Source organism: Lycorma delicatula, chromosome 5 (genome assembly GCF_047948215.1).
Source record: "Lycorma delicatula isolate Av1 chromosome 5, ASM4794821v1, whole genome shotgun sequence".
NCBI classification, from domain to species: Eukaryota; Metazoa; Arthropoda; class Insecta; order Hemiptera; family Fulgoridae; genus Lycorma; species Lycorma delicatula.
Window position 1 is genome coordinate 84,749,212 of NC_134459.1, and position 19,244 is coordinate 84,768,455.

The window sequence follows — 19,244 nt, forward strand, 5'->3', positions numbered from 1 at the left end:
ATGACCCAAAATCTTGGTTGAGTTTGTTACTGGGCAAAATTGGACCATGGGGTTGGAAATGGAGAACTTCGAAAAAACAAAATATCGCTATAACTTTCTTATTAAATAAAATATTGAATTCATTTAAAGTTCCTACTATTCTTTGGATGAGGGCCTAAAACTTATCTAAGTAAAGTTTTTTGATATCACCTACCATTGGCCCAGGGGGTAGATAAAATGGCGTTTTGAAAACAAAAAAAAAACCACACCTTCCTTAATGGACACAGTATCGAATCTGTAAAGTGGTTATATTACCTAAAACTTTTATCTGAAACAATTTTTTATATGACCAACCCTTAATGGCAAGGGATGACCAAACTGTTGCTGAAATTGTAAGAAGGTGGGGCTTGCCGTATGCTAAACATGTGAAACTTTAGTATGCAACCATTGTCGTATTGAGCAAATTAGAAATTTTTCTTAACTTTAAGGAGGAAATCTTTTTTATCACCTACTTAGCACTGTTAAAATTTACCTCCACCTTCTGACATGCTAAAAGGAATTTTTATAAATTAAGATATAGTTTTGTACTACATAGTCATGTTCACAAAAATTTTATTGTCAATTTCACATTGTAGTGCTTAAAAGATTATAAAAGGAAAGAGGTAGTGATTTTATTATATATAAGTCTTTTTCTTTGAAAATTTGTGGTATTTATTTATCGTATAGAAAGTTACACAAAAATGTTTAGTTGACAAGGAAGGTTGTTATAAAATAACACTGATAGACAAAAAATATTTTTTTAATATTTCTCTAAGTGTGATACCATTTCTTGAGTTGCTTTTTTGCGTATATTACAGATCTGTAAATACAATTTTTCTATCACCCTTAGTTTTAAATAAATTATGCTTAAAAAAAAATTAAAGGAAAATATAGTTAAAATCTGTAAAATCTATTATTTTGCATGGCCATACCTGTGTTAGAATGATTTCGCTGATGCTTTTCTTTTATAAATAGCCTCGAGCACATTCCAAATTATGTCCAACAGTAATTGGCTGGCACATTAGTATTCCATTTCCCTTTATAGCGGTTTTCCATAACCAAAATGTCTTTGTGGAAACGTTCACCGCATTTGTCACTTACGTCCTGAGGTGGTTCGGGAAAAAATCCAAATGTGATTGGAGGAAATGTATTTTCGAAGACATATTACATCCCATACCTCTGTATGAAGTAAAGTTGATTAACAATATTGTGGTAATTGTTGGATTTTTGTTTGCCAAGAAAATTTTGCAAACGTCTTTAAATGAAGCCTAAGCTGTACTTTCTACATTATTTAACATTGAGTTAAATACATCATCTTTGACCGATTCTTATTTGAGGACCAACAAATATTCTTTAAATTTTCCTTCACTTATATTTAGAAATTTCTGCCTGATGTACAAAAATCTGGGGCTATCCTTCTTCATTGCTTTAACAAAATTTCTCATTGTCCTAGCTTGATATGGAGAGTAGTGGGTAAAAATATTTTTTTGGGTTCAAGTAAGGGCTGATAAATTTAAATCCCTAACAAAGTCATTTAATTCACCTTGTGATGTAAGATGTGGCTTATTGGAAGATAAATCAAAATCATTGTTGTCTTCTTCAGTATTGCCTGATTCTTCACCGCTGCTTTCAAAACATACATTCACAGGTGGCTCAGGAACTGGAATAATTTTGCTGTGAGGTACAGTCTTGATTGTAGATTGCAATGAAGTATGTTTAGGTTTTTTTAGAAATTCCAGACACACTTGTTAAACAAAAGTAACATATGGGTACATGATCATTTGGCTCACGCCGAACCATAGGTACACCAAATGGCAAAGCCTTCCATGTACTTTTCAGCCATCCTCTTAAATATACAGAACAATTAGTACATACTATATGAGGAGCCCATCTCTTATCCTGATCACCAATGTTACAGTGAAAGAACAAATGATTCCAACTTTTTAAATTAAAGGTGTAATGTTTTTTCTATTTGATTTTATGGTAAACTCACCACATACATAACAAAAGGCATCCACGTCATTTACACATTTTTGAGGCATCATGACGCTGCACTGTTAATAAACTTAAGACAGTAAGACTGAACAAAATTAATTCATTCCTAAATCCAGTGTTTAATACAAACAACACAGTTGTGTTTTCAGCTGCTTGTTTTGACCTGCATAGACATGATAATTTTGTCCATGAAGGCTCACTCTTCAGCATTAGATATAGTGTCATAATATGTGACTATGATATGATTTAATTCTTTGTCTAGTATTGTTTATTTATAGCTTACAGATTATGTTAACAAAGTTAAACAATAAAAATGAGCTAACAAAATAAAATATAGGAGCTTAAAATGCTAACTATACATTGAAAAATGAAAAGAAATCTTTTAAAAAAAAATAAAAAATAGTTCAAAAATGGTGGTTGATAAAAAGATTCTGAATTGATATTTGTTGTCAGCATCAAAAAACAGATTAAAATCGTGTATCACATGTTAGGAAACAAAAATTATGTTTATCAGTGTAATTATGTAACTATGCTATTTTTCTTAAAAGATTGATTTTGAGATTGTCACTTAATATATAAAACTACTTGAAATTTGATTGTAGATGAGGATATATGTTTGGTTGTTATTGTGTTACTCAATTAGTTTGAATTTTTCAGTGCTAATGTTGATGATAGTTTTAATTTTTTTGTACTGTCAGATTTAAACTATTCTTCTACAGAAGATAAACTTAATCTTTTTACTGTTTTCTTTTGAAGAAAGTATTTAAAAACTATTTACGACCAAAATTCTTCCAAAATATGAGATATAGTTATTGGAAAAGCAGAAGCTTTCAATTCCCAATAATATTGGAAAAGAAATGGATCTGATACTTCGAAAGTCTAAACTAAATCCATGTTTATTAATTCCGATACTCTATGTCCAATATCCAGAATGTATATAGGAAATTCACTGTTTTTGTTGAATTTTTTGTTTAAAGCATTTTTGTTAAATTCATAATAGTTCTGATGTAATCTTTAGTGAAGTTCTTACTTTGCATAGATTAGTAGTGAATTATGTATCTGTAAATATATTATATATATATCTATATATTATATATATATATATATATATATATATATATGTGCAGTATTTATTGACTAGAATCTTGGTTTTTTTTTATATGATGTTAAATTCTATTTATTTATTGTGAACTGGTTCACTTCTTTCAAATATATAGGTAAGTTCTTTATAGTTTTATCAGAATTTCTTTTAAAAAAGTTAAAAACATTGTTTTTGTAGTTGGTTATTAACATTTTTTTACCATAGGCAGCATCATATTTCCTATAACCTTTATTCAAAATTATGTAGTCCTATTAGAAACTCTTCATTCAGTTTCAGTACATTGTGGAGATTTATTTCATTTTGTTCACTTGGTTAGGTGAGTTAAAGTATATGTAATATTTCTATTACAGTAACTCACTTTCTCCTTAATTAATTTAGGTTTAACTTATTGTGTATTGAGAATGTTCTGAAAGTCTCAAAGGAACTTTTATTTTACATAGACTTGACTTCTGGTGAAGGTGGATTTATTTTATTATATATATATATATATATATATACATCTTGTGTACCAGATACCCTGTGTGAAATAAGTTTTAGAATTTTGTCTGACTAAGGTATTAAGTATTCTAACAAAACAAAAAAAATGGGAAAACTTTCAAGACTAGCAAAATTTCTCTTCTCTGATATTAGTTTTGATATTTACGATGTAGAATTTTGTAAGCAATGCTTAAAAATAAAAACATGTTAGACTTGATTAACTTGCGCTGGGGATTGATTTTGTTTGCACATTGAGGCACTGCACTATTGCATCATTTTAAAAAGCTGTCAGTGCTGTATTATTAAGAAATGATAATATTAACATTTTAAAAGGTATCTGCTGTTATTGTTTAACAGTTACTGCAATTGCAGGAAACTAATATATTTGCATTTTTTTCTTATGTTTTTTTCCAGCTTTGTTTTATTTTATTTTGGTTTGTTAGTTGCTGAGTATATTGCATGTTAGTCACTGTATTTTTTTATAAAATGAAAACTAAGTATTTATTAGATAATGATATGAAGAAATTTTTTTTAAGTACACATTACTTTGTTGTAATGCATGTTAATGGATGTTATAAAACTTTGTGATTTACCTTAATCACTGCTTGTTGATTTGTGGTGTAGTTGCCTGAAATCGAAAAAATTATTTTTAACAAATAGTGATTACTGTTTTATAGATTATTGGTAATATTAACTGGTAATTCTAGTTATTATTTATTCTTTTTATGGATGTAATTTTTGTTATGTGTAATATAGGAATATCAGCCAATTAGATTTGTTGATTGTGGTGGTAATTTTCACATTTCATTATGTTCTGTGCAGAGGAAAATTAATCCTAATTACTCTACATTTAAAACAAATCCTGTAAAAACCAATTTTAAAAATTTTATTTTTATTCTGATCAACTTCATTTTTATAATAATTGTGTCATCATAATCATCATCATCATCATCATTGTCATTTCGGTTATCTGCCATAATGTGTTCTTCATACCATGTCTGCCTCCATTCTCTCTTATTACCAGCTATCCTGATTCCTCCCATTTTATTTTAGAATATCTTATAATTTTTACTCTTTCATTCTCCCTTTTTTATACTTTTTCAGTTGATTTTAATCAATCTTCTTACTCTGTTAACCTTTCCTGTTCTTAATTGTTTTGATTAAGCATCTATTGTTAGTTCTCCTGATTACTTCTTCATTTTTCAATTTGTCCGTTCATTTAATCTGTTGTTGAATCCTTCATGCCCACATTTCAAGTGTCTACAGGTTTTCTTTTATTTGAATGACTATTTCATATTCTTACACAAGTGTACTTTCACCATGACACTTCACAAGACACTTCCAGTCTAACAATAACTATCTATTCTACTAAATGCTTCTTCAGCCATTGCTATTATTGTTACTTATTTTGTTTTTTCTTTCACAATCTTATATTTACATAACACTTAAGTATCTGTAGTTTTACATGTTCAATTCTGTTGGCTTATTGTCTGCTATATTCATTACTTAATTTTCGTACCATTCATTTTTATTCATATTCTATCAAAGTGTCTTCCAATTGTCTTCCAGCATCATCTGTTGAATATCTTGTTAATATTCAACTTAATTTACAAAAGCACGCTTTGGAAAATAAACCTTTGCTGTTACCAATTAGCACCTTCTTTAAATGGTTGTATTATGGTTCACATATTTTGACTCTTATGTAATAGCAGTAATGTATTTAATTTTGAGTAAATATTAAAGTTTTTCTTATTTATTTTTTTCTGATTGGATACTGTTTCTGTAATCTGTGATATAATTCCTGTGATTACTGTTTCTGTAATCTTATCTGTAGTGTAGTATACTCAATAGTAGAGTTGATCTTAGATTTGAAATATTTTTCGTGATATTCTAATATTTAAAATGCATGTTTATTGTAATATTTTTTGTGTTTATTTTATTCATATTATAAACATTTACTTGCTTTAACCCTTGTTGTAATAACATTTAATATTTTATGATGTTATTTTAATGTTAAGTATAATTTTTAAAAATTTTGAATAGATGTTGCTGAAGTTAAGTATTGCAGTTAAATAATTTAGGTTAATAATTTATTTTGTAAAATTCCTTTGTACTTTTAAATTACGTTTTAAAGAATTTTATTATTTAATTATAGATTCTCTTATTAGTAAAGAGTAGTCTGAAGTAAACCATTATTTAATAAACTAGTTTTTTTTCATGACTTTTCCATTTGTAAACACCTTGTAATTATGAAACATTTCGTTCATTAGTAATTGTGAACATTTTCTTTTTGTGCATTTTTGATGGTTGTAAATCGGTAATGATTTATTTAAATGAATTATTATTTATTTTGTTACTAACATCTTTGGAATTTTGTTTCAGTTCAATCATAAGGTAGTTGCACAAGTAGCATCAGATATCATCCTTCTTCTATGTGATCATGCAGAATTTCTTCTTACACATTATCCTGAGATTCCACCTAGAATTGTTGAGGTATTGTAAATAAACACAAACTTAAAATTCAATTTTATATGTAAATCAATTTTTCTTTTTTTTTAATAAATATTATGTTTGATCATTGATGTTACAGAATACTTGTGGAATACTCTGATATATTCTAAACAGCTTGTAAAATAAAATGGTTTGTTCTTTTACAGCTGAATTAAATATATGTATATATGTGGATTTGATTTTAGGTACTAGCTGGAACACTTTCCCATTTGATGCCTATTGGTGATTCAGATAAACGTCTTTTAACATCTCTTGTATTTTGCCTCGGAGAATGGACAATGAGGCTGCCTCCACAGGCCTTGTTTACTGCTACTCGCACAAACTCATGTCTTCTACATTCTGTTTTTAAGGTAATAATGAATTATTAGTTACAATTGCATTTTCCATTTCTAGAATTGCTTTAATTGTATTTTATCATTATTGCACTGTTTTATATATATACACACATGTAGAGGATGATAAATTTAAGTATGGAAACAGCTTTATCCTGAATATCTGAGAGATATTTAGAGGTAGAAAGAAATGGGGTTTTACATACTTAAAAAAAATTCCATTATGGTGGGTTTTTAATTTTTGTCTGTCATCTTGAATCTGCCATATTGAATCAAACTTAATTTTTTTAAATAGGAAGGTGGACATATGACCTGATATTGATTTAAAGTTTTATAAGAAAAAACAATGGTGAAACATTTTTCTGTTAGTGCCTTTGTTGTCAAGTTATAAGCATTCGAAATTGCAATGACGGAAAAATTGTGTTAACAATAAAACGAGGTAAAACACTGCATGAACAATTTTATTCCATTTTACATTCATAATGCATACAATAATGAACTTTAAGCAGTGCTATAATTTTGATAATAACAAACAATAACTAATTATTAACAACACAACAACAATTTTATTTGGTAATAACCACAGAACTTTATTTGGCCACAAGATATTTGGCCTTCTCACTGGCATAATGCTGAATGTGATTGGTTGAATGAAATTCTCCCTGACTGCTGGATTGGTCATCGGGGACCAGATGACAAGACTTGTTTGCGACAATTAAAGTATGGGATGAATTCTCCTTGTCCTATTGGATGTATGTGTGTGCCATGTGAAAAATGGTGCTCACATTGAATAATTATAGGAAAAACTGTTTGAGTTACTCTTTCACTTCATGTGTAATTTATCAATGTAAGTAAAACCTAATAAATATTACATAACTTTAAAATCTCAATATTCATTTTGAAACAGCTGTATATCAGGTTCTGTGAATTATGCTGCCATTAGCGAAGGTTTTCTGTGAATTTTAATTTGAATATGATTGGTTTATCATTGAACTAATGCCATGCTTATTTACAACAGAGGATTACGCTGATATTGTTTGGAATTCGCAGAGATATATGCTGATATTCATTTTAGGTGTGTGTAATGATAATGCTACAGCTGCTGCAGTAGATTATGAAATACATTTTCCTGGAATAGGATTCCAAACCCCAAAACAGTTAGTGTGACTTTGTGGAATCTTTGGGAAACAGATTCACTACCATGTATTCATAACAGCTACGAACAAACTGTCCAACACGATGCTGTTATTGATGAAATTATTATCATTGCAGTTCAGGCGTTAGTACATGACATCTTTCTAAGCGGATTAGATTTTAGCATTTGATGGTTTGGAGAACACTTAAACAAAACAAGTTTTATCCTTTTCATAAACAGCCAGTTTAACATCTACACCCAGGATATGGTACACTCGCTTGGAGTTCTGCAGCTGGTGGAATACAAATCGACAACTCTACAAGTGTGTTTTATTTACAGATTAGTCAAATTTCACTGAACATGCACCAACAACTTATGCAATAAGTATACATGGGCAGAAGTAAAAACTTATGAATTGGTGGAAGGCGATTTCCAACACTGATTTGTGGTGCGGCCTTCTTCACAATCAGCTGTTTGGACCGTTCATTTTACCTGCCACCTAAATGCTGAAGCCTACTTGTACTTTCTTCAAGAAGAATTGCTGCAGTTGCTTGAAGATGTTCCTCTAGCACTGAGACATAAAGTGTACTTCCAGCATGATGGCCACGCTTCCCCACTTTTGTGCTGTTTCCACTCACTTGGTAGTGAGTTTCCATCCACTCGGTAGTGGATGTCCACATTCCTGGCCACAAAGATTGCCTTATCTAATACTTTTAGATTTTTGCATCTGTGGATGGATGAAAAATATTATATATAAACAAAAATACATTCTCTTGAGGAATTAATTGTTCACCTTATGGATGCGGCTAAGCAACATAAGGCAACCCTGAAGAACTAAAAAGAGCAACTAAAGCAGATTGAAGCGTGCCAAGAAGTGTGTTGAAAATGGTGGGCTCATTTTTGAACATTATAAACTGGTATGTATAATGCAATTTGGTTTAGTGTACTGTTTTTAAAAAAAGTTCAAATTTTTCAAACTTTTGTTTTGTTCAACTTATCTTAAACATTTTGTTCAAAATTATTGTATGTTAAACACAAAATCTAAAGTTTTTTATTTCAGTTTATTTACTTTTAATCCAGATTTCTCAATAATAACTTCTTACAGTTCTGGGACCTATTTTATTCAATTTTTCAGGTCAAAAATCATTAGAAATCACTGACTCAGCCTCTTAAGAAAGTCCTACAAATTTCAGTACAACCTCATTTCACTAGGGTAGCTCAAATCCGAGCTAAATCTTTCATTAGCCATAATTCACAAACGAAGATTTTAGGACATAAATTACATGAACTTTTCCATTATTTTCACGAGTAGAATAGGTTATGAAAGTCCTGGGAGAACTTTGTGATACATTCTGTATATGTGGATGGTTCTCATAGTTGGTAGAGTACATATTTATGTTAAACTTAAGCGCATTACACTAAATTAAAATTTTCTAATTATTTATTGTGGATAAAATAGTTATCGGATTCAAGACAAAGATTTTTTCTTGATGCAAAGCTTTGTCTTTTTTTTTTAGGAAAGTGTAAATTATTTGGTAAGATTTTATTTTCATTGTAAAGCGTGATATTAATATTTATTAACTTATTTTAGGTACTAACTGATCTCAGTGGAGATAATAGGAGTAAAGGAAAAGGTGTTGGATCAAGTACTGGTGGTCTTGGTTCATTTCATCCAGATTTGGTGCAAGAATTTGATCCTAACATTTCATTAGATAATCTTAAACATGAAGATCCTAGTCCATCTATAACAAGACGTTTCTCTGGAATGTCACCACCACATCTGAATTCTGCTGGGCATTCTATACAACTTGCTGCAAAAATGGTATTAATGTTATATATATAAATTTATTATTTTTTTTATTCATGTATCTTACTGTGAACTTCATATTGATTTATTTATTTTTAAAAGTTATTTCTTGTAAGCTTAAGCATCTACATGATTCATTATTACATCTTGGAATTAATAATAATAATAAAAATATTATATTTGAATAATTTAATAATTATTTCATTACGTATGGTAGAGTTGGAGGCTCTTGGTTCAAGGCTTTAACAGGTTTGGCATTTTAAAAGTATATAAAATTTGTCTCATCAAAAAATAAAGCACAGTTACTATATTTAGGAGTGGGGAGCCTGTAATTATTTGACTGAATAAGTAAATATATGTATAAGTAAGAACATAAATCTTTATTTTTTCTATTTATTTAATTGGCAATTAAAAAATCATATAAGTAAAGGATATGCTTTTAATTTTTATTTCTTACTTTTCCTTTCTTAGATTATCTACAAAAAACTGTTAATGGTTAATATATATGTCTTTTTTATACTTCTTTAGCTTCAACACATCCTCCTTAGTATGATCATATATTATGATCAGTCAATGTTTTGATAATTAGATACAGAGTTTTAAATGGAAAAATTGTTTGAAATGTCTTCATATCATATAATTCAGTTTGTGAAACTTTAATATAATTTCAGTCTTCAGTTTGTGAAAATAAAACTTATACAATTTCAAAATTATTGTTTAGTTTCTTCAAATTTTGTAGCTTGCTACCCTCTTTGTTGGTGGAAACTTTACCTTAGAATCAAAAAAATTATTGTATCACTTCCCAGAGATCATGCAGAACATTTTAATATATTGAATATGATTACACTTTTGCCAAGGTTTTGAAAATGACCTCCGGTAAAGCCCATAAGGGCTACGTATGGAGGGGTGGTATGGCGACCGCAACTGCCACATGGTGGGTGTCTTCTGCAGGGTCAGGATGTGGTTGTAGTGCCATAGGTTTTAATTGCACACTGACATAAACTATGCTAGCATAATATCTGCACTATTAAAGAAAATCTAATTATTTTTAGTAAGGATTATTACTATATATTTAGTAAGTTATATTTATGTAAGGATTAGTAAGTTTGATTTTTGCAATGATTTTTTAACTGATTAAGTGGTATTGCTGTATGGCATAGAATATGTATTTAAATTGTATTAGTTCATTAATTTCTGCTTGAAAATTTATGTCCATTTGCATTTTCAGTGGATTCTTTATTTAGTTTATCATATATAAAATAGATCTATTTAAATATTTCATATATTTAAGCATATATGTCTTTTAAAATCATTGTTAGTAACAGTGCTTCATTTTGTCTTATTTGAATTAAAGTGATAGAAGTATTGAACAATGAGGGTTTTACTCTGTTCTTAGAAAGTTGTTTTGTTAACTATATGTTACAAAATGTTATTTTTCTTATTTTTATTTTTGTTACAGATTTATAGATGCAATAGAATATCAATAGTTTGAACTAATTGGGATCTTTATTTGTTCAAATGTTCAATATTTGAATTACATTATATATTATTTGCAATTATTGTCTGTATTTATTTGTTTAATAATTAAAAATTTTTAAAACTTTGTTTTTTAAGGCTATCATGCATTTATTGAACCACATTGGCCATTTTCCATTAGCAACGGGTGCATCACGACTGTGTTCTCTGGTTGTGGAACAGGATGATGTGCCAGGTCTGCCATCAGATACATTATCTTCTCAGGTCTTTTCTGCGCCTAATATACAGGTTATTTTTAATATTCTGATAATTCTTAAATATTTTATAATTAATAAAGAAATATTTATTATTAGAATAAATGTTAATATTGGCAATTGTAGAAATGATTTTTTAAACAGGGTTATTTTAGATTTGTAGAATGTGAATGATGTATCAAATTTATTGTGGCATTACTATTAAAATAAATCATTTCTCCAAATACTGCAAATACATCTTGAATCTTCAGCCGTTATTGATTAATTAATTCTCAGTGAATCAATAAAGAATTTAAATTAATTATTATTATGCTTATAATTTACTGTGTATAATATCTTTAATCTGGCAAATATAATTTTAATCCTTTACTTTAAAAAGAAATAAGTGTTGCCTTTCTTGTGTATATAGTCTTACCATATGCTGCTTTGTTTTTCTACAAACAGCTTTTATTTAATTGGGAGGTTTTCTGCATATTTTTCTTTGATTGCCTCATTTTGTTGTGTAATGTGCAGTACATTTTATTCCTTATAAAACTGTGACCTTTAGAGAGGAATATTTTTGAAAAATAGTGACTAAAAGCTGGTGGATCCAGGAAATTAGGCAGCAACAGCACTTTTTTTATAACAAAAAAAAACAATATCCACTGTGACAATAAATCATAAACATACTGCATACAGAAAAACTCATATTGTCGTTTGTGTGTGGACATCAGGTTTTGCAATAAATAAGTTATGAATGGAAAAAATTATTTTGAGATGTGAATTATGAATTATTTCACCAAATTAGATATATGTTGATTATCAAGGTTCTATCATACTCAGTTCCAATGTAAACAACATTTGTAAATAGCCTTTTCAGAACATTTGTAATATCTGTTCACAGTGGATAGGGAGTTTAACCTTTAACATAACTCATTGTCTATGGTTATACATATTAAAAGTTAATTGTTAAAAGCAGTTCAAGAAGTGAAAAAGACTTATAAAAAAATCATACCATCAGCTCCAGCTAGATCTTTATAGCCTTCATTTTGGCAATTTTCAAAAATTATTTGTGAAATTGGCCCGACTTGCTGAATAAACTTTGGATATGCCCTTGTTTTTATGTACATTTTTTTATGCTCTTAATTATAATTTTTTTTCTTTCTGGTACATATAAATTGTGTTATTTATTGTTTTTTTATAGTTATTTGTTACAACCAGTGGTCTTCTGATGTCCATGGTAGAATTACCAACTTTGGAAGTACCAGGAGGAGGGGTGACAGCAGGACTTGTCACTGCTCCTTCGCAAGTTCGAGTTATCTTGCGAGATTTGGCTGGCAAAGCATGTTGGGATGCTTCAATATTATATTGTACACCTGAACAGCATCATTATTCAGGTGATTTTCACATCTGTGTGGTAATTTTGTTGCAGATGAAACATTTTTTACTTTTTTCCAATACATTATTATTGAGAATAAACTTATAAATTATGAAGTTTTTAGAAATTATTATTAACTAAATATTTTTCCTTTCTTGTAAGAATCAAAAGTTTTGTAAAAAAAATTACCAGCCTTGTAGAATTGTAAATACTTATATGGAGAATCTTTAACCGATATACTTTCAAAAATATTATGAAAAGAATATGTGTGTGCATGTGCTTTTATATCAGATGTTGAACTGTTGTTTTTACTTCAAGTGAAAATAAATTTGTTGTTCAGGAAATGGAAAAATGAAAATTATTGTAATGTCGCCAATTAATAGTTTCATACTCTGCTTTAATTACCAGTTTTTACTTATACTGACCTTAGTGTTGAATACCTGGCAATAGTATTCAATGATTTCTGAAGCTTAGTAGCCAGACAAAAGATTGTTTACTTCATTATCATCATGAAAAGTTTTCATCTGATGAATGAAATATGCTCATGTAGCTGATATTCCTTGAAAAAATCTTTACTGTAACATGTAAAACTAGTATATTATTTATTAACTTTCTATCAGGTGTGATGTATCTGATAGATTTATTGTAATAAAATTAGATTTTTAGTCTTATGATATAATAATAAGTGCTCTGCCCAAAGGCAGGTTTTCACATGGCCGCCCTCCATTCTGCTCGATTCTGTGCCATCCGTTTCATTTTATAGTAACTTCCTTCCCTTTTTATATTGTCTACCAGCTTCATTCGTTTCCGACCTTTTGCTTTCCTCCCCGTTACAAATCCCTCCAACGCCATCACCAACATGCAGTCACGTCTCAGCCAATGTCCCAACCAACTGCATTTTCTTTTTTTTTTGTTATTTCAATAATTGCCCTCTCTTCCTCCACTCTTCGAAGCACCTCCTCATTCCGAACTCTCTCCATCCAGCTGATCTTTTCCATCCTCCTCCAAACCCACATTTCAAAGGCCTCCAATCTTCTTTCCTCTCCCTTCCTAATAGTCCATGTCTCTGCCCCACAAAGGGCCACACTCCACACAAAATATTTTGTAATTTTTTCCTTAGTTGCAGATCTAGTTTGCTACATAGCACTATCCTCATTTTGCTGAATGCTTTCTTTGCCCTAGCAATTCGTACTTTAACTTCCTGATCACACTTCATATCTTCCTTAATGATGCATCCCAGGTAATTGAAGGATGCCGCTTGCTAACTTCATTTCCTTCAATCCTAATTGTTGTCTTTTTGGTTGATTTGCTAATTATTATGCTTTTTGTCTTCTTTATATATATTTTCATCCCATACTCCTCGCAGGTTTGATTTATTCTCAAAATTTCATTCATTATGTACTCACTCTCTGCCAACACTGCCATGTCATCAGTGAATCTAATGCACTCTATCCTCCTTGCTCCAATATTTACACCCTTATTTCCAGTTAGACTCTTTTCAATTATCACTTCCAGTTAAGAGTTGAACAGAGTTGGTGACATGCAACACTTTGCTGCACCCCTCTCCCAAGTTTATTTTCCTTCGATAACTCATTCCCAATCTTTATTTTTTTACATTCTGTGACAAACACAGATATCTTATTAATTTCCTTTCCTTCCAAGCGACTCCTTTTTCCTTTACGATTCTCAGCAATTTATCCCATTCTACTCTGTCAAATGCCTTCTCCAGATCTATGAAGACCACATATAAATCTCTTTGCTTTTCAATAAATCTTTCTTCGATCACTCTTATAAACCCTATTGCATCCCTTGTTTTCTTTCCCCTTCTAAACCCAAACTGCTTTTCCCCAAATGATCTCGCTAGTCTTCCTCAAAGTCTCCCATTCAACACTCTTAATAGTATCTTAGTTGCATGCAATATAAGGCTAATTGTCCTATATTCCTCACATCCCAATGTTTTCTTCTTATTTTCATTTGGGACCATAATAGTAATCACGAAATCCTCTGGCCAATCACCACTCTCATATATCAAATTACACAGGCTTGTGATATCTCTAATTCCCCTTTCCCCTAAACCTTTTCATAGCTCAGTTTGTACTTCATCAACTCCATTTGCTTTCCTGTTCTTCATTTCCTTTAGACCTTTTTCTACCTGTTACTCATAATGTAACAACCTTTCTCCTCCTTCCACACTTCTGATTCATCTTCAATTCCTAGGATTTCTGGTTTTTTATCTACTTCAAAAAGTCCTTCCACATATCGTCTCCATCTACCTAGAACCTTGTTCTTCCCATCAACTACCTCCCCATCTTCTGTCGCTATTTCCATTCTAATTTTACTTTCCCCTTTTTAAATACCAGTTCCATAACTACTCTATACATCTCTTCAAACTTCTCTACCCTCTCCAATTTTCAATATATTAACACCTTTCCATCAACCATGTTTGCCACGCCCTTTCTGCCTCTTATCTTAATTCATTATTTGGTTTCCTGTACATCTTCTTATCCTCTTCTGTTCTAACATTCTTCCACTTTCTTCTCTCATCCATTTTATTCAGCATCACCTCAGTAACCTATTCTTTCTTTATCCTCGTAGTCTGCTTTTTACCCCCAGAATTGTTGGTGGCATTTGTTACATGCTCCTTCATATATATCCATTTTGTGTTTGGGCCTGTGTCCCTTCTCTCTCTATTTACTAAATAATTCTCCTTTAGCCTTTCCTTCTTGTCACCATCTTTCAGTACCTCCCTATTTAACCTCTCTATTCTTTTTCCTTTGTTCACTCTCTTCATCCTCATTCATAACTCTCCCACCACAAGATTATGTCCGAATCTATATCTGCACCTGGATATGCTTTTGAATATTTTAAACGTTTCCTATACCTGTTTTCTATCATAAAGTAATCTGTCTGGTACCTCTCTCCATTTATTCTTGATGTCCATGTTTATTGGTGTCTCTTGTGGGCTTGGAATAGCATATTACCAATTACTAAAAATTTCTCATAACAGAAATCCTCCAATTTTGTCCTTCTTGCATTTCTTATACCTAACCCAAAGTCTCCCACCTTTCCCTCTGATCCTTCCCCTACCACTGCATTTCATTCTCCCATCATTATAATGTAAGCTTCTCTCCTTTCCCCATCTATCAGTTCTTGAATCATATTATAGCATTCTTCAATCTCTTCATCTTGATGTTGGCTTGTTGGCATATACACTTGTATTATCACAAGAGCTTTTACTTTTCCCTTTAATCTCAGCGTCAATATTCTTTCATCGACATATCTTACTCTTTCTACACTGCCTCATCTGTGGGCTCAGCAAAATTCTCATTATATTCACCACTCCTTTCTCCGCCTGAATAAAAGTTTTTATACCCTCCACTCTGTAACTCCCCCATTCCTACCTATCTCACCTCACTGAAACCCAGTACATCCAACCTATTCTTTTCCATTTCTCTTTTTTCATTCTCTAGCTTTCTTGCTTTAAGTAATGTCAAAACATTCCACGTTCCAATTCTAATTTTATTTGTACGTGACCTCGCTGTTTCTCCCTCCTGGAGAACCGATTGAGGGGAAGCTTTAACTCTGGATTCTTTAACATAGAGGACCATCATGTGTGTTCCTGGGGAATAGTATAAGGTGTTAGTTTCCCGTTGCTTTGCACCTAGGTGTATGCTTGCCCAACCATGTTAATATGCTGCCCCTAACATGGGGAACAAACACCTTTCGCAGCTGCCCCGTACCTGGAGAATAGACACTGCCTTACCAGTGAGCAAATAGTAATCACTGGAGACCCTCGCTATGTTAAGCCCATGAACCAACATGGTTTACCAGGGTATGGCTGGCTATAATCCTTTAGCCTTCTTGGGGCCAAAAGTGAGAGTTGGCTACATGTGGGAAGTCTTGCATGACCATCTTGAGATGTGGTCGTCATGCATAGGAAAGGTACTATCCCTCCATGCAACCTATACACCCCTCTTTTGATATTAAGATTTTCTTTTAAGTTGGCTGTTTGGTTATTGAGAGATTGTGTACACTTATATTATTATTGTAAAAAAAAAAATAAGATTTTTGTTTGTTAACAACATCTAAAAAACACAAGAAAGTGTATGGTTGTTGAAACACTGTTGTAACAGATAACAAAATTGATTGAAGAATGTAGAGAATGTGGGATGACTACCATATTGGCTTCTATCAGAAAATGCATTATTTTGAGGGAGTTGGTGCCTTATTGTGGTAATAAACAGTTTCAGTTTTTCCATAGTTCTAATTTATTTCATCGTACATCTTCTCTTAAACAACTGAAACTATCATAGTAGAAGTTATTATTCTCTAACTTCTACGTTAGGAATTTAAGATCAGGAGGAAGTTTATGATACCTATCAAAATGCTTTTGATTGAGTGACAAGAACTGAGGGACAAATTTCAGAATAATGCAAAGCATGTTCAAGTAGCAGTTAAAATTTCTTGGTTGGTTCTATTATGATTTCAGCTATTTCATACATTTCATCAAGTGTTTGGCCTCAGTTCTTGAATTTTTCCATAAGTTGGGCATCATGAACAATTTTCATCTTTAAATGGCATTAAAAAACTGTTTGATGGTAAAGAAAGAAAAATGTTCTTTAAAACCTTGACAAAGCATTTTGAAAGTCTTGCTAGTTGATTTACCAAGATTCATGCAAAATCTAATGCAAGCATTTTAAACAAATTTATTTAGAATTTCACATTAATACTGACATGAGATATTAAAATTTTATGCTCTGATTTATTTACATGTACACAGTACAAAGTCAGGCAGACTGACTAAGGCAGATTTGGAGTGATGACCTGCAATGTTCCACATAGCTTATTCAGCTGTTGCTAGTACAGTACAGGAATATTCTTATGTAACTTTGTATAACTGTTTTAAACCACTTGTTAGTTACTGATACTACTAAGTACATCAGTAATTACAAGTTAAATTGTATTTTCAATATTTGTATTTATGTTGGATTGGAAGAAATCGTTTAAAGAAAAGTAAAAGAATGAGATCGTTGTTAGGTGGAGTATGGTTACTGAGAAAGTGAGAGCAGAGTTTTGTACTCTGAATATTGTTACCACTGTAAGAAATAGCGCACTACTACTCAGGAAGGTCTAACTGTGACTGGAAAAATTGTGTTTGTGGTTTACATTTTGTTGATATAGATATTCCTTACCAGTGTTCCTAATTGTGCTTTTATTTGCAGGGATAAAATAAAAATAATGAAATCATATGTCTGTATGTAAAATATAATTGTGAAGAACTTGAAATTGAAAAAAAATTATATGAATTACATGAAAATCTTAGTATATTCCAGTGAGTGAATGGATTATTATATTTTACCGATTTACATGTCCTCTCAATAATATGTATTTAATTTTCTTTTGATAAACAGTTCAGTGCAATATTTTTTTAAACAGCTTTTTTACTGTTGTCATTTTGTGGTAAAAAAAGGTAATCAAATATAAATATACTCTTTATTTGCAAACATTTATCTGATAAGTTAGACTGTATTAACACTTTGTCGTAGAAATATTAAAAAAACTTTCATGTACCAGCATTCAGATAATGAAAGCAGTCACAGTATGTGTCTGTGATAAGAATAACATTCTAGCTATTTGTTTGTTGAATTGAGAGATGTTAACCAGAAAAGTGGAACACCATATGTGCTACTTAGGTAGCTCCTTTTGTGTGTGATAGGCATGTTAAGGTAGCAGTGAATGTGTTATGAGATCATTAAAATATATAATAAAATGAAAAATATGTCACTGTTAGGCTTATGCAAAGTATTTCCCAACTTTATGCTTTCATTTACTGTAATTTCTGATGGCATAATTCCATACTTAACATTATCCTTTTATAAAGTGTAAAAGATACTTTACATACTAAAGAATGAGACTTAATATCACTGTGCTATAGTAATATGATACATTAATGTAGCGACTACATTAATGTTTGACATCAATGTTAGTGTTTGACATTTGAGTACTGTCCTTAAGGGTTTATATTTTCATTGGTTAAAAAGTTTCCATTGTTAGATAAGTATGTATAAGATAATTAAAAATTTTACTATAATCAGTAAGGTATTTAGTAGTTCTATATTAAGTTTATTATAAATATGGAATTATTTACTTTAATTTTTATTAAAAAAAAAAATTGAAGTAATCCATTTTTCAGAAAGAGGAGATATAATGAATCGGGTGGCACACAGCAAGTTTGAAGAGAATATGTTAAATTCCTGCATTGTGACTGGTTTGCCACAGCATACACTTCGTCATAGACCTTCTCATGAGTTACCAACATTTGAAAACTCTGCTGAAGATCTTGATAATCTGGATGATGTAAGAATGTTTTTTGTGTTTATAGTTATTGCCAGTATTAGTATTGAAGTGCCACCTTTCACTTTTTAAAGTATAACTTTTATAACTTATATATCAAAGTAAAAGTATATCAAAGTATCATTTCTTTATAAAAATGATTGTTTTATTCAGTTTTTAATATAGAAGATGCATTTCGGTGTTTAATGTTAAGTTAATTTTGTTCCTCTTTATATTTAAAAGAATTGATGAATTCTTTTTGATATTCATGAAAATTGGTTTTTTGTTTACTATTATTTATGATTCTTATGTCCTGTCCAATTCTAATTTATTAAAGGAATTTTTTTTTTGTTAAAACCTAACAAAGAATAACCATATATTATTGATATATGGTTATTACAACCATAACATACCATGTTATTAACATCAATAATTAGTTTCAACTGT

At 30.6% G+C, this 19,244-nt stretch overlaps 1 protein-coding gene across 1 annotated transcript in view; it reads left to right on the forward strand.

The window, feature by feature from the left end:
• LOC142325155 (putative Rho GTPase-activating protein CG5521) overlaps positions 1-19,244 on the forward strand; it is a 142,252-nt gene that overhangs the window by 103,384 nt on the left and 19,624 nt on the right. Inside the window, exons 26-31 of the mRNA XM_075366555.1 lie at positions 5,975-6,085; positions 6,289-6,453; positions 9,162-9,392; positions 10,992-11,141; positions 12,291-12,483; positions 18,658-18,821. Coding sequence (XP_075222670.1) covers positions 5,975-6,085; positions 6,289-6,453; positions 9,162-9,392; positions 10,992-11,141; positions 12,291-12,483; positions 18,658-18,821 — 1,014 coding nt within the window. The remainder of the gene's footprint in view (positions 1-5,974; positions 6,086-6,288; positions 6,454-9,161; positions 9,393-10,991; positions 11,142-12,290; positions 12,484-18,657; positions 18,822-19,244) is intronic.